We start from the raw sequence: 17,181 nt of genomic DNA on the forward strand, positions 1-17,181 counted from the left end.
CGCCACCCTACTCTGCAGTTTTTAAAAGGTGGGACTCACTAAGTGTGGTACCACCTCCTAGGAGGCATCTAGCAATAAATTATGAAAGGTTTACTTATTGATTGTCACAAGGTTCTAGTGGGCGCAGGATGCAGTCCCACAATTCACAGGACAGTACTACATGAAAAAAAAAAAGCTGCCTAAATGCCAAGACTGAAAAACGCTGAGCTTGTTTTGTATATAAGAACATACATAGATTTCCAAGACATACTACAGAGTGAAAATGGGAAGTTGTAGAGTGATATGTACATAATACTATCAATGCAAATAAAACCAAAGGCTGAATGACATGCTATAATTTCTGTGGCTACATATATTTGTATTAATAACATAGGAAAAATTCTGGTAAGATACACATAAAACTTATAACCAGAGAACCTCTGAGGAGGAGCAGAAAGGAGTCCAGGATTTGGGCTGGTGCTGAAATGGAACTTTAGCTTTATCTCTGACATTCAGTTTTCAAGAGGAAATATAACTATGTAATTTGGCTGGGCACACTAGCTCACGCCTTGTAATCCCAGCACTCTGGGAGGCTGAAGTGGGAAGATCACTTGAGGCCAGGAGTTCGAGACCAGCCTGGCCAAAATGGTGAAACCCCATCTCTACTAAAAATACAAAAAAAAACAAAAAAAAATAGCCAGGTGTGGTGGTGTGAGCCTGTAATCCCAGCTACTCAGGAGGTGGAGAAGGGAGAATCGCTTGAACCCAGGAGGCGGAGGTTGCAGTGAGCCGAGATCACGCCACTGTACTCCAGTCTAGGCGACAAAGCAAGACTCCATCTCAAGTGTGTGTGTGTAACACTATGTAATTAAAATTTTGGCTAGGTGTGGTGACACGCCTGTAGTCCCAGCTACTCAGGAGGGTAAGGCAGGAGGATCACTTGAGCCCAGGAGTTTGAGGCTGTAGTGTGTCATAATTATGCCTGTGAAGAGCCACTGCATTCTAGCCTGGGCAACATAGTGAGACCCCATCTCAAAAAAAAAAACTGGTTTAAAAAAATATGAGAGAATATATTTGAGACTTTGGAATAGGAAAAGCTTTCTTAAACAAGATATTAATACAAAAAGTTAAAACTCTAAAAGACTGATAAATTTGTCTTTATCAACACTGCACACTTCTCTATGGCTAAACCCCATAATTAATGTTAAAGAAACAGGGACAAAATATGGGAAACATATGTAACAAAGCTAAGTATTAATAATTTTAAGACTTATATAAGTCAGTAAGACAAGAGGAAAGCACCCAATAGAGATGGGCAAAGAATAATAATAGGCAATTCCCAGAGGATAAAATGTAAAAGGTCAGTGAATAATCATATGAGAAGTTGCTCAACCTAGTACTAAATAGCAATTGGGGAAATTCAGCCAGATTGGCACAAATCTGTAATTTTAATAATATCACATTTTCAAGTACTGAAAATAGTTAAGTATTAGTGAGAACAAAGTAAATTAGGCACCTATATACACTATCAGGAGCAGAAACTAGTAAAACCACTCTGGATGGTAATGTGGCCACATCTATAAAAATTTTAACCCAGCCCTTTCACTTACTGGACTCCTTGACTAAGTACTTGCAGAGTTGTACAAGGAGACACATACAAAAAGATTCTCACGAACTGTTCTAAGGAAAAATTAGAAGCAACCTAAACGTCTAAAGTCAGATAAATAAACTATTATATAACCACATCAGAGACCACTATGCAGCAGTCATAAACAATGATGTAGAATCTACATTATAGGCCGGGCACAGTGGCTCACGCCTGTAATCCCAGCGCTTTGGGAGGCCGAGGTGGGCAGATCATGAGGTCAGGAGATCGAGACCATCCTGGCTAACACAGTGAAACCCCCTCTCTACTAAAAATACAAAAAAATTAGCCAGGCGTGGTGGCGGGCGCCTGTAGTCCCAGTTACTCGGGAGGCTGAGGCAGGAGAATGGCGTGAACCCTGGAGGTAGAGCTCGCAGTGAGCCGAGACCGTGCCACTGCACTCCAGCCTGGGCGACAGAGTGAGATTCCGTCTCAAAAAAAAAAAAAGAATCTACATTATAGAGTGACATGTACTGATATCAAAAGATTCCTAAGACATTGAAACAGCAAGCTGCAGACAAAATGTATGGTTAAAAAAGAAAAACCACTAGAAAACACGAAACAAGCCTCACTATTTCTTCATGTATACATGTTTATAAATGCATAGAAAGAGGTCTAAGAACAATGGTAATTTGTAATCATGGTTATGTGTGGAGAAAGATCAGTAATGCAGAGATGGTCAAAGGGGGACTTCCTGCATTATTTAAATTGCTTTCAATAAGAACACATTCAAAAATCACATCTCCAATTAATCAAGCAATAAAAACAAATAATAATGAAAGCATTAAGGCCATAAATGAACTCTGAGTACACCTTTGCTTACACCTTCTTATTTTATTGTCAGTAGTTTCTTTCTCACTATTTCTAAATAGTATGTTGTTAATACATAATATCTAGAGGTGGGACTTTGGCTTGTCATTTAAAATTTCCAGTTTTATTACCCTATAGTCAGCCAAGGAAAGCATACCTTCATATCTTTTTATTTTTAATCACTAATATAATCATTATTCTTTATGGTCCTTGTTAGCATACTCAGCTTCAAGATTAAAGATACATATCAGATAGGATGTATTGTGCCTACTAGTATTCCAAAACCAAAATTTTCTAAAAGTATCCACAAGATTTTTTTTTTGAGATGGAGTCTCGCTCTGTTGCCCAAGCTGGAGTGCAGTGGCACAATCTCTGCTCACTACAACCCCTGGCTCCCAGGTTCAGGTGATTCTCGTGCCTCAGCCTCCTGAGTAGCTGGGACTAAATGCACGCGTCACCACACCCGGCTAATTTTTGTATTTTTAGTAGAGACGGGGTTTTGCCTGTTGGCCAGGCTGGTCTCGAACTCCTGACCTCAGATGATCCACCTGCCTCGGCCTCCCAAAGTGCTGGGATTACAGAGGTTAGCCACTGCTCACAGCCCTCAACACATATTGTTTTAAACAGCAGTGAAAGCTTGTCTTTAAAAAGGGCCAAAGGGGGTACTTTCAATATTTTAAATTTCTTGGAATGCTTTTCAAAGTAACATTATTATGTCTCCTCCCTTTTATCACTATAATAGCCCACAAAGCACAGCTCAGAAAATTAACCAATTTCTCTAAGAGCATACCACAGTCAGAACTCAGAAAACCAGATTTACTGATTCCAATTCCAAGGTGCTATCCATACCTGTAGTTATAGGCAATGTCTTTCTTCTAAGAAAAAAAGAAAAACTTGTATAAGCCACCTTTTTCAGGCAAAGAATTTGTTTCCAATAATGTAATAACTGCAGTCATTTTTATTAGAAATAATAATGTGAAATAAGTTAACTGATGTGTAAATGTGTACCTAAAAGTGCTAATGCATACAAAATAACGGGTTGGTTATCTTTTTGTGCATAAAGGTTCCTAACCTAACTTTACTGCACACTCAATGCATTTATCAGTATAAAATTATATTCAATAAGTACCTTAGAGTCTTCACTCTGACCTTTCTAGAATGAAAATAGTTCAATTTCTCTTGCCATAAAATACATTTTGGAAAAGCATAATTTAAAGTGACTATTTAACTTTTCCTCCAAAAATTGAGTTGGCCTCTCCTCCTCCCATTCCCCCTCCCCCTCCCCACGGTCTCCCTCTCCCTCTCTTTCCACGGTCTCCCTCTGATGCCGAGCGGAAGCTGGACTGTTCTGCCATCTCGGCTCACTGCAACCTCCCTGCCTGATTCTCCTGCCTCAGCCTGCCAAGTGCCTGCGATTGCAGGCGCACGCTGCCACGCCTGACTGGTTTTCGTATTTTTTTGGTGGAGACAGGGTTTCGCTGTGTTGGCCGGGCTGGTCTCCAGCTCCTAACCGCGAGTGATCCGCCAGCCTCGGCCTCCCGAGGTGCCGGGATTGCAGACGGAGTCTCGCTCACTCAGTGCTCAATGGTGCCTAGGCTGGAGTGCAGTGGCGTGATCTTGGCTTGCTACAACCTCCACCTCCCAGCCGCCTGCCTTGGCCTCCCAAAGTGCCGAGATTGCAGCCTCTGCCCAGCCGCCACCCCGTCTGGGAAGTGAGGAGCGTCTCTGCCTGGCCGCCCATCGTCTGGGATGTGAGGAGCCCCTCTGCCTGGCTGCCCAGTCTGGAAAGTGAGGAGCATCTCTGCCCAGCCGCCATCCCATCTAGGAAGTGAGGAGCGCCTCTTCCCGGCTGCCATCCCATCTAGGAAGCGAGGAGCGTCTCTGCCGGGCCGCCCATCGTCTGAGATGTGGGGAGCGCCTCTGCCCCACCGCCCCGTCTGGGATGTGAGGAGCCCCTCTGCCTGGCTGCCCAGTCTGGAAAGTGAGGAGCATCTCTGCCCAGCCGCCATCCCATCTAGGAAGTGAGGAGCACCTCTTCCCGGCTGCCATCCCATCTAGGAAGCGAGGAGCGTCTCTGCCGGGCCGCCCATCGTCTGAGATGTGGGGAGCGCCTCTGCCCCACCGCCCCATCTGGGATGTGAGGAGTGCCTCTGCCCGGCTGCGACCCCGTCTGGGAGATGAGGAGCGTCTCTGCCCAGCCGCCCCGTCTGAGAAGTGAGGAGCCCCTCCGCCCAGCAGCCGCCCCATCTGAGAAGTGAGGAGTCCCTCCGCCCGGCAGCCACCCCGTCTGGGAAGTGAGGAGCGTCTCCGCCTGGCAGCCACCCCGTCCGGGAGGGAGGTGGGGGGTCAGCCCCCACCCAGCCAGCTGCCCAGTCCGGGAGGGAGGTGGGGGTCAGCCCCCCGCCCGGCCAGCCGCCCCGTACGGGAGGGAGGTGGGGGGTCAGCCCCCGCCCGGCCAGCCACCCCGACTGGGAGGGAGGTGGGGGGTCAGCCCCCGCCCGGCCAGCCGCCCCGACTGGGAGGGAGGTTGGGGGTCAGACCCCGCCCGGCCAGCCGCCCAGTCCGGGAGGTGGGGGGTGCCTCGGCCCGGCCGCCCCTACTGGGAAGTGAGGAGCCCCTCTGCCCGGCCACCACCCCGTCTGGGAGGTGTACCCAACAGCTCATTGAGAACGGGCCATGATGATAATGGCGGTTTTGTGGAATAGAAAAGGGGGAAAGGTGGGGAAAAGATTGAGAAATCGGATGGTTGCTGTGTCTGTGTAGAAAGAAGTAGACATGGGAGACTTTTCATTTTGTTCTGTACTAAGAAAAATTCTTCTGCCTTGGGATCCTGTTGATCTATGACCTTACCCCCAACCCTGTGCTCTCTGAAACATGTGCTGTGTCCACTAAGGGTTAAATGGATTAAGGGTGGTGCAAGATGTGCTTTGTTAAACAGATGCTTGAAGGCAGCATGCTCGTTAAGAGTCATCACCACTCCCTAATCTCAAGTACCCAGGGACACAAACACTGCGGAAGGCCGCAGGGTCCTCTGCCTAGGAAAACCAAAGACCTTTGTTCACTTGTTTATCTGCTGACCTTCCCTCCACTATTGTCCTATGACCCTGCCAAATCCCCCTCTTGGAGAAACACCCAAGAATGATCAATTAAAAAAAAAAAAAATTGAGTTGGTAATTTTTGGTTTGCTTTATTTTACCTCTCTTCCTCCATAATGGAGTCTTCTTTCCCAGGCATTTCTGATGTATTGTCATACATGAGTTTATGAGTTTCAATGAAGTTTTTCTGTAAGGCAGACATCTGAGCCATGATCTTCTGGCGATGTAGCCTAGCAGCTTCAGCTTTTCTTTTTCGTTCTGCTTTTTCTTTATCATGAGTAATCTGGGTATTAAGAAATGACAAATTTAGGTAAGATCCACTGTTAAACATTTACATACGCTGTTTGGATGGCAAAATTCCTTAGAATAAGATTCTGAAACCCTGATTACCCCTTACATCCTGGATTCAGTTTAATGTTTCAAAATTAGCATTACAGGCTGCATGACATCATACAACTAATTATTCCTTTAGTTATTTAAATAATTTACTGTAAAAAGCTAAGAACCTTAAATATCCAATTAACTGCCTTTTATACTCAATGCAGGTACCTTAAGAAATAAAATTAGATAAAACAAAATTTTAAAATCATTTGTCAATCACTTAATCACTGACAATTTAAATAATCTTGATTTCTAACAGTTACTTCTAAATGCACTGTTAAAAATGAGAAATTTAACAATTTTTTTAACTTTAACAATATTACTGAGATATATTTGGTGCATGTTAATTTTCTATTCAAATTTACATCGTGTGTTTTACTGAACATGTAATAACCACAAATAATATTATTCTAATAATATAAATTTTAGAATCATCAAAACCTGATTCACTATATTATAGCAATAACACAAATATTATTGCATTTCATTGAATCTAAGATGTACCATTATCTTATATTTCTCTAAAACATGCTGTTGATGAAAGTCATTTATTGTGAGACATATCCCAATTTAAGTCACTAAAATATATTAAAAGTTAATAAAATATGGTATTTTGGTTTTTTGTTTTTGGGATGGAATCTTGCTCTGTCACCCAGGCTGGAATGCAGTAGCGTGATTTTGGCTCACTGCAACCTCCGCCTCCTGGGTTCAAGTGATTTTCGTGCCTCAGCCTCCCGAGTAGCTGGGACTACATGAGCAAGCCACCACATTGGGCTAATTTTTGTATTTTTACTAGAGACGTGGTTTGGCCATGTTGGCCAGGCTGGTCTTGAACTCCCGACCTCAAGTGATCTACCCACCTCCGCCTCTCAAAGAGCTGGGATTTCTAATAGAGCTCTACAATATATCAATTTCTCCTGTTTTTGCAAAATACAAAAATTATACTGAATTGTCACGTACCATTAATCTCCACAATATAGAAGCATAATGAATAAAAGATGGACAGATCTCATATACTTCACAATCAACAGGTTTCTCCTAACAAAAAAGCAGTAGCTCCCTTATACCAGTAAAGTTCAAAGACAGAGATGAATGTCACCATTACTACAGTGTTATTACAGTGTCATACCTCATCATTCTTAATAGATTCCGATCCTGATGTGGTTGCTACAATTAAACAAGATTTTTCTCTTAATCGCTTCACTGTGTCAAACATCTGTGAAAAACAGATGAAACATTAAAAGAGTTAGTTAGACTGTTAGACCGACCAGGAACAGAAACATTCACTAATCTGATTTTAGCATCATATCTCCAAATGTCTTTCACTTAAACTATTTCAATATATGAAGAAAAAAAGTGACTCTGACTGTGACAAACGCCTCCCCTGATCAATGAGCAATCCAGCTGAGGAGGAGGCCACTGGTAGCAGAATCAACAGATTCAGTAGGCTGGGGGCATGCCTCTGTTAGCTTTCAAGAGATTTGCCAGGAAACAAAAATTTTTTTAATTTGAAATAATATTTTTGTGCAAAAACACATAAAAACAAAGACACAAAATGGTGACTGCTCTTTGGGAGGCGGAGGCGGGTAATCTCAGCACTTTGGGAGGCCAAGGCAGGTGGATCACCTGAGGTCAGGAGTTAGAGATCAGCCTGGCCAACATAGCAAAATCCTGTCTTTACTAAAAATACAAAAATTAGCTGGGCGTGGTGACCCATGCCTGTGATGCCAGCTACTTGGGAGGCTGAGGCAGGAGAATCGCTTGAACCTGGGAAGTGAAGGTTGCAGTGAGCTGAGATCGTGCCACTGCACTCCAGCCTGGGTGACAGAGCGAGACCCTGTCTCAAAAAAAAAAAAAGATACAAAATGGAAAGTAAAATCCTCCTCTCCCTGATTACAACACCTCTATCAGAATATATAATTTTTATATTTACATCTATTTTCATAAAAAGAGATCCTACCATACATACTGTTTCATACATCCTCTTTTCACTTAATCATTTATCTTCGGAGACATTTCGACATTTCTTTTTTGGTTTGTTGTTTTTTTTTTTTTAACAGAGTCTTGCTCTGTCACCCAGGCTTGAGCGCAGTGGTGCAATCTTGGCTCACTGCAAGCTACGCCTCTTGGGTACATGCCATTCTCCTGCCTCAGCCTCGTGAATAGCTAGGACTACAGGTGCCCGCCATAACTCCCGGCTAATTTTTGTATTTTTAGTAGAGACGGGGTTTCACCATGTTAGCCAGGATGGTCTCGATCTCCTGACCTCATGATCCGCCCACCTCAGCCTCCCAAAGTGCTGGGATTACAGGCATGAGCCATCGCACCCAGCTATCCTCGGAGACATTTCCACAACAGCTTATACAGAACTGCCTCATTCTTATTAACAAAGCTCATGGTTTCAGCATGAATGCATTCATTAATTCATTAATTCATTCATTCGACAGAGTTTCAGTCTGTCGTCCAGGCTGGAGTGCAATGGCACAATCTTGGCTCACTGCAACCTGTCTCCTGGGCTCATGCCATCTTCTCACCTCAGCCTCTCAAGTAGCTGGGACTAGAGGCGCACACCACCATACCCTTGACTAATTTTTGTATTTTTTGTAGAGATGGAGTTTTTGCCACATTGTCCAGGCTGGTCTTGAACTTCTGGGCTCAAGCAAGCCACCCACCTTGGCTTCCCAAAGTGCTGGAACTACAGGTGTGAGTCACTGTGCCCAGTAAAATTTATTTATATTTTGAAAGAACCTTGGTCTCATGAGGAAAAATTTCCCACAATGAACACCTACAACATAGCTTTAAATCAACCATCTGGATAGAGTATCTAATGTTTTTAACAGCAGATACATGTGCTTTTCAGATATTTTGATAATAAAATTTAGTATTCTAATTGAAAATGAATTTTCAGGACTAGATCTGCAATTCATAACACCATCTCTATGGGATACGAACGCTGAACTAAATGGTACCTCGATTTACTTTCTTAATAGTTACCTACTTTCGTTTGATTTTATAATCTTAAAATAATATTGGCTAGTTTAACACAAATACTAAATATTCATAAAATCTACTTCAAGAAGAATTTTAATAATATCACTTTTTTTTTTTGAGACGGGAGTCTCGCTTTGTCGCCCAGGCTGGAGTGCAGTGGTGTGATCTAGGCTCACTGCAAGCTCCACCTCCCGGGTTCAAGCCATTCTCCTGCCTCAGCCTCCTGAGTAGCTGGGACTACAGGTACCCGCCACCACACCTGGCTAATGTTTTTTGTATTTTTAGTAGAGACGGGGTTTCACCATGTTAGCAAGGATGGTCTCGATCTCCTGACCTCGTGACCCTGCCGCCTCGGTCTCCCAAAGTGCTGGGATTACAGGCGTGAGCCACCACGCCAGGCCAATAATGATATTACATCATGCTTAAGGACTGTTTCTAATAAAGTGGTAAGAAGAGCTGCCCTCTTAAAAGTATAAATCAGTACCAAGATTTCCAATTGATAAGAATGTGAAAAATAACTACTTTATATATTCTGATTATCAAAACAATACTTAGCTAAAAACATCAGAATATCTTAATGAATGCAATGAGTGCAGAAGCTCCATAATCCTGGCTTCAGGTTTTTTTTTTTTTTTTTTTTTTGAGACAGAGTTTCACTCTGTCACCCAGGCTGGAGTGCAGTGGTGTGATCTCGGCTCACTGCAACCGCCGCCCTCAGAGTTTAGGCGATTCTCCTGCCTCAGCCTCCTGAGTAGCTGGGATTACAGGCGCCTGCCACCGCGCCTGCCACCACGCCCAGCTAATTTTTTTTTTTTTTTGTATTTTTAGTAGAGACAGGGTTTCACCATCTTGGCCAGGCTGGTCTTGAACTACTGATCTTGTGATCCACCCGCCTCGGCCTCCCAAAGTGCTGGGATTACAGGCGTGAGCCATCGTGCCTGGCCGGTTTTATGTTTCTATGTGGAGGTTTTCCATTAAAGTAACATTCCTGGCCTCTCTCGCCCCTGCTTATTTAATTCACTCGTCTCCAAAGGCAATGCTATCTACTCAATAGCTCAAGCACCAAATCCAGGAGTCATCTTTGATTTCCTTTTTTCTGAGACAGACTCTTGTTCTGTTACCCAGGCTGGAGTGCAGTGGTGCGATCTTGGCTCACCGCAATCTCCACCTCCCTGGTTCAAGCAATTCTCCTGCCTCAGCCTCCCAAGTAGCTAGGACTACAGGTGTGCCCCACCATGCCTGGCTAATTTTTTGTATTTTTAGCAGAGATGAGGTTTCACCATGTTAGCCAGACTGGTCTCGAACTCCTGACCTCAGGTGATCTGCCTGCCTTGGCCTCCCAAAGTGCTGGGATTATAGGTGCTAGCCACCATGCCCAGCCTCATCTTTGATTTATTTCCTTCATCTCTCCCATCAGACTGATGAGCAAGTACTATAGATTTTATCTTCATACACCTTCGACATGCACCTTAATCAGTTCAGATTCTTACTATCTGCATCTTAGCCTAGGTCATGCTTATTTCATATCAAGATTACTGCAACAGTCTCCTAACAGTTTCCTTACTTGTATGCCTATCCCCCATAATCCATTTACTCCACAGCAGCCAATACCATCTTGTACAAATATAGATTAGGTCACTTAAAATCCTCCAATATTTTCCCATTGTCCTAAAAAATTATCACTTTATGCTGACTTATAAGGACCTACAAGATCCGGCCCCTGGCCACCCCTCTGATCTCACTGCCTACTTTTCCATCCCTCACCCATTATGTTCCAGCCATACTGACCTTCTTTCTGGCCACCATAGAGCTTTTGCACTGCTGTTCCCTCTTCCTGGAGTACTCTTCCAGACTCTTCTAAGACTGACTCCATGTCATTAAGGTCTTAGCTCTAATGTCGTGTTTTGAGAGAGGCCTTCCCTAATTACCCAAAGTAACCCCTTACTCATCTATTGAATTACCCTGATATTTTTGTTTATTTATTTGTTTAATGTCTGTCCCTCAACTGGAGTATATGTTCCATGATAGTAAGCACCTTGTCTGCCTTGTTCCATCTAGAAATCTATAAGTGAGCATGGCACATGGTAGGTTTTCAGTAAAGTTGACTAAATAACGACAAAAAAAAGAATAAATCTTAGTTTATTTTTAAAACTACAATAAAATATAGGAAAATAGAATTATTAACATGAAAAATAAATGATTATGAAAACCAGTAGTAAATGTCTACAATGGTACAGTGGTTTAATACTGGAGGCAAGCAGAGAATTCTTAAATATTTAAACCAAGATATGATCACTTTACTTTTTTAGTTTACCTGAAGTATCCACGTTATCATGTCCTTCTGGCCTTCTAACTGGGGAATTCCTTTGAGTTTTTCCAAAAGCATTTGTATATTCATGGCTGAACTTCCCAATCCTTTTTTAAAACACAAAATCACACATCATAAATACATAAAGTCATCTCTTGGTATCCTCAGGGAATTGGTTTCAGGACCCCTGTGGACATCAAAGTCCACTAATGCTCAATTCCCTTATGTAAAATGGTGTAGTATTTGCATAAAATCTATACACATGCTTCTGTATGCTTTAAATCATCTCTAGATTACTTATAATGCCTAATACAATGTAAATGCTATGTAAATAGTTATTAGATAATATTGTTTAGGGAATAATGACAAGAAAAAAAAGTCTGTACATGTTCAGTACAGTGACAACCATCCTTTTTCCTTTTTCCCCCTGAATATTTTCAAACTGCGATGGGATGAATCCCTAGATATGGAACCCACAGATATGGAGGGTCAATTATGTCTTCATAATTATGTACAAATTACAATTTCTAGTTAATGTTATTTACATTGATAACCAAGGTTTGCCAATCAATCCCTTAACTTCATTAATTATTCAATGGACAAATCTGCAATCATATGATGTACTGGATTACAATGATATGATCTACTAAATTTAAAAATGACTTTAAGTCTCTCTCTTACATCTTTTACTGGCACTGCTAAGTGAAAGCTACCCTAAATATCTGTCTCTGGTCTTTCCTCTGCTTGACTCAACATCTAAGCAAAAGTGCTTAATGAGAAACAAAATTGCCAAAAATATTGAAGTGGAGGACTTTATATCCATAAACTGAATAGGTTTTTGATGTCTTCAGGGATCTAAAAAATACAGCATGTAAATAGAAAATGTTTGTCTCCTATTGTTTTTATAATCAACATGCCTGGAATGTGCTTTGAAAAAAACTATCTTAATCAGGTAGCATTTATTAGAAATCTAATTTAAAACTATCCTTTTCTTCCAAGTTGAATACAACGCAAAATGAACGTTATCATTCAGATTTCTATCATTTAAAATTCAGAAACGTTAATATCTTATTAAGACATGTCACTTGAATGCTATGGTTGACACAGCAGCAAATATTTGATAATACTGAGATGAGGAATGAAAGTTAAAAAATACCAATATATGCAACCAAAAAAAAAAAAAGTGGGGCGATCATGTAGTAAAAAGATTGTAGTAAAGATTACAGTAAGGGATTAAAAAATATATTAGTATACTTGAAAATATTAGTTACAAACTAAGAATGCTAGGAAAAAAATTATTTCAGGGTTACCTATGTTTTAAGGACTGACAGATTAAAACTCTGTAAGATATAAACTTTCAGGATTGACAAATTAAAACTCCTTAAGATCTAGACTTTCAATGACAAATATGTTGAAGAGTGATACTCAAACATACTTGAAGCCTTATGATAAAAGTCAAATGTTACTTCTTCTTCAGGAGCTTTTTGAAGCTGTTGCTTCTCTTCTAGTAAACCCAATGCCAGAATATGAAAAGCCTGAAGGAGGAAAATAAGAGATCTTTAAAATTGCGCTTCTTCAGGTAAATATATTTTTAATTTAATTTTAATTTTTTTCAGAGACTGGTCTCACTCTGTCACCCAGGTTGGAGTGCAGTGGGGCAATCCTAGCTTACTGCAGCCTTAAGCTCTTGGGCTCAAGTGATCCTCCTGCCTCAGCCTCCTGAGTAGCTGGGGACTAGAGGTGCACACGACCACGCCCAGCTAAATTTTTTTTGGAGGGGGCGGGGGGTACAGACAGCATCTCACTATGTTGGCCAGGCTGGTCTTAAACTCCTGCGCTCAAGTGATCCTCTTGCTTCCGCTTCCAAAGTGCTGCAATTACAGGTATGGGCCACCATGCCTAGCAAGGTAAATCTATTTTAAGTAGAAGTATAAAAATAAGAAAGCTGATAGGTAAAAAACACGGAAAGGTTTCAGCAGTTCACATTAAGCAGTTTACAGAAAGAGAAATGATGAATACACATATGAAAAATGTTCAACCTGGCCCGGAGCTGGTGGCTCACTTCTGTAATCCCAACACTTTCGGAGGTTGGGGTGGGTGGATCACCTGAGGTCAGGAGTTCATGACCAGCCTGGTCAACATGGTGAAACCTTGTCTCTACTAAAAATACAAAATTAGCCAGGTGTGGTGGTGGGCATCTGTAATCCCAGCTGCTTGGGAGGCTGAGGCAGGAGAATCGCTTGAACCCGGAGGCGGAAGTTGCAGTGAGCCAAGATTGTGTCACTGCACTCCAGCCTACTCCAGCCTGGGTGACAAGTGAAACTCCATCTCAAAAAAAAAAAAAAAAAAAAAAGTTCAACCTCACTTAAAGAAAAATGAGTTGAAACAAGATCATCCTATTTTTCACCTATTACAGTGGCAAAAATTTTGGTGTTTAGTAAAATATAGAGCTGGCATAGGTATTGGGAAGTAGGCACTTTTGACCAGAGTGGTGATGGTAAAGTAAACTGGTATAACATTTTTGGAGGCCAATTTGAAAACATCTATCAAAAATGTAAAGGTATATACCAACTATTAGGAATTAGTATGACAAATACGCTCCCTTAGGTATGCAAAAACATTTGTATAAGAACGTACATTTTATTGTTCTTTGTTACAGCAAAGACCTAGAAACACCTGAATGTCTATTAATAGGAGACTACTGAAACACATTATATCCATACAATGGACTACACAGCTATCAAGAATAAGTAGATCTATATGCACTAATGTGAAATGATTTCCAGAATATACAAAACTTTAACAATGCTTATGTCCTATATAGCATACTGGGACTCAGGGAGAGAAATTTTAACTTGGTTTCAAACATATCTCTATGGTTTGAAATTTACTAGTGAATGTATTTATCAGTGTTATAATAAAAATTGAGGTACACATATGGCAATGACAGCATTTAGAACCTGTAGACCAACAATACTCAAGGAAAAAGGAACATTTAGTTAGGCAGGTATAAATAAATATGGTGTTACAACTACCATGACGTGGCATAATTAAGTAACGTGTATTTATCTACAACAGTAACAAGGAAAAGTAGCTGCTTTCACTTTAGCTAATTCTCCTACCTCTATGAATAATTACACTTTTATCCATTTTACTAATGAGAAAATTATTATTTGCTCCTTAAATAGGAAGTGGGGAAACCCAAGACTGACGTCTAGACCTATCTTCAAATTTTATTATACTGTCTCCTTATAATTCAAGTAAAATTAAAAATATAAAAAATCATGACACAATAACAACATGTCAATTTATTAGCATAAGTACACCTGTTTTTGTTTTCATGGGTTTTATTAAACAGAAATGGTTCCCAAGAGTAAGGATGCTAAAAACACGAGAACATATCACTAAAAAAAATTTGTACTGTGTGTAAGCTATTTTTAATGACCCCTATGTTTCCGGTGCTCTAGATGTGGTTCCAACTGAAGTTAGACCTGAGATCTTCCCTAGCTCCCCAAGAACTCTAGGACTTGATGTAGAGAAAATATTTCAGGTAAACAAACCATTTGGAGCATCCCTTCGGTCCACAAGTTAGAATCTGTGTCTATTGCCCGCTCAAATACGGTCCTGAGAATGTACATCATGATATCACAGTTAAGAAGGTTAATCACTTTGCTGAAAGCAGGGCAGAATTCAGGAGGTGGTGGTGGCGGCAATGCTATAGGAGGTGGGGAATGGATGGGGAAAGAGACAAACAGGTACATTTTTATTTGGGTTATCCTACATACTAAAGTGCAAATGTCAAAAAATAATAGGTTACATGCAAAACAACACAATCTTTTTTACTACCTTTCCAGTACTGAAAATATCAATGTTAAGTGTAATGTAAGTACTATATCAGTCACCCAAAATGAACTACATTTGTTATCAATTTTAAATTCAATCACTACTGATATATACCATATCTTAATATGTGAATAAGAAGCAAAAAGCTCTTTGCACTTCCTTGAGTTGCCCACTCTCAAAAACCAACAACAACAAAAAACTATATGCTTTGCTGATACGAAACCACAGAAAATAGTCAAAATGAGTCAATTCAGAATCTCACTTTTTACCTTCATCTTTGTTTTCTTGTTTTCTCCTTTTCTTCTGCATATGTTCAGCCTATAAAAAAATCTATCATTAAATATACTGCTTTGGAAGCATGAAACAAATGAAATACATTAAAGCAGTCAGGAAAGACCCAACCACCTATTAAAATACTTTATATACTGAAGCATGTATTCAAAATGCCTCTTTGTCCTAGAAATAAAATTGTGTTCTAGAGAAAACTAATGCAAAATAGATGAGGAATATCCCTGGTCAAAAACTTAGTCTCCATTATTTTCTACTGAAAATATTTACCCAGTACCTATTATGCACAGGGTACTATGCTATGGGCTGTAAAGTATTTACTTGATAAGGACAAAGCCAGACATCACCTTAACTAACTGATCAAACTTAACATGATCCTTCATGGGACAAAAAGACGTATGTGCCTAATAATGGGATGCAATATATCATTTACATAGTATTCTTGCCAAAAACTGTTTAAGCTGAATCTATTTGGTACTCTATAAAAATGCCGATGTTACGAAAGAAAAAAATGCAAAAGAATTATCTTCTAAATTAAAGGAGACTATTGGCCGGGCGAGGTGGCTCGCGCCTGTAATCCCAGGACGTTGGGAGGCCGAGGTGGGTGGAATCATTTGAGGTCAGGAATTTGAGACCAGCCTGGACAACATGGTGAAACCCCATCTTTACTAAAAATACAAAAATTAGCCAGGCATGGTGGCATGTGCCTATAGTCCCAGCTACTCAGGATGCTGGGGCAGGAGAATCACTTGAACCTGGGAGGTGGAGGTTGCAGTGAGCTGATATCGTGCAACTACGTTCCAGCCTGGACAACAGAGTGAGGCTCCATTTCACAAAACAAAAACAAAAACAAAAAACAAAACAAAACAAAAACTAAAGAAACATGACAATCAAATGAGTGTGTGATGATGAAGTCCATGATGCTTGATTGAATCCTCTTCCCAAAACAGCTATTAAAGACATATGTAGTATAATCAGGAAAATCTGAATATTGCCTGTATACTAGATAACATTATTGATACAATTTTAATTCTTGGGTGACATAATGACCTCTATTAATAAGAACCAGCATGAAACTATAGAAAAAGCAGAAAATTTCCTGTGGAGTTAGAAAGCATAAAGCATTTAGGTTTATTTACTGAAAAGGATACTTTTTTCTACCTTGCTATGCTGGGTTTTGGAGTAATGATAAAAGTACATATTGAAGTCTTTCAGTGATTCATCTTTTAGTTCATAAACTCCATGGCCTGATACACCTGGTTTCCTAAATAGATGGAAAATACAAGATGAACTGCAGTGTTCTTGAAGTATAAAATATAGACAAAATAAAAACCTAAAAATTAATCTAGAAGTCAAATATACAGAAAAAAATTATGTCTCATTTAGCTTATGAAAAATTCCATTGCAATAATAAAACTAAAAACCTACATCGTGAACACAAAGCCTGATAACAGCTAAGCTGTGTTTTATAATAATGAAATTCAAACAAATCTGGAGAAGTTTGTTTTATACTATCTAGAACTGATACCATGCCCTATCTCTAAAGCTTCTTAGAGATTTAAGAGTCTCTGATGCCTAAAGGTTGTCTGTTCAACTAAAGAACACTTCATTGACCTTAGACACTTCATTGTCTAAGGTCATATCTAAAACAGTAGGGAGACATCATAACCTTAGTAATTTGCAAATGAAAATATACTACTGAATCCTTTATATAGTACTATAAGGAAAATCACTGAGGTCAAAAGGAGTACTCCATATTTGTTCTAAACATTAAACAGCTTTTGGTTTCTATCCAATCTCTAAGTCGAATATTTCAATGAACATTACTAGATCATAAGAAA

At 40.3% G+C, this 17,181-nt stretch overlaps 1 protein-coding gene across 2 annotated transcripts in view; it reads right to left on the reverse strand.

The window, feature by feature from the left end:
• UBR1 (ubiquitin protein ligase E3 component n-recognin 1) overlaps positions 1-17,181 on the reverse strand; it is a 181,875-nt gene that overhangs the window by 67,598 nt on the left and 97,096 nt on the right. For both annotated transcript variants that reach the window (XM_034938606.3, XM_055098337.2), the window contains 7 exons: positions 16,502-16,604; positions 15,322-15,370; positions 14,770-14,924; positions 12,645-12,744; positions 11,216-11,316; positions 7,040-7,126; positions 5,631-5,812 (listed from right to left, as the gene is read on the reverse strand). In XM_034938606.3, the coding sequence (XP_034794497.3) occupies positions 5,631-5,812; positions 7,040-7,126; positions 11,216-11,316; positions 12,645-12,744; positions 14,770-14,924; positions 15,322-15,370; positions 16,502-16,604 (777 nt within the window). The remainder of the gene's footprint in view (positions 1-5,630; positions 5,813-7,039; positions 7,127-11,215; positions 11,317-12,644; positions 12,745-14,769; positions 14,925-15,321; positions 15,371-16,501; positions 16,605-17,181) is intronic.

Source organism: Pan paniscus, chromosome 16 (assembly GCF_029289425.2).
Source record: "Pan paniscus chromosome 16, NHGRI_mPanPan1-v2.0_pri, whole genome shotgun sequence".
Classification (NCBI taxonomy): domain Eukaryota; kingdom Metazoa; phylum Chordata; class Mammalia; order Primates; family Hominidae; genus Pan; species Pan paniscus.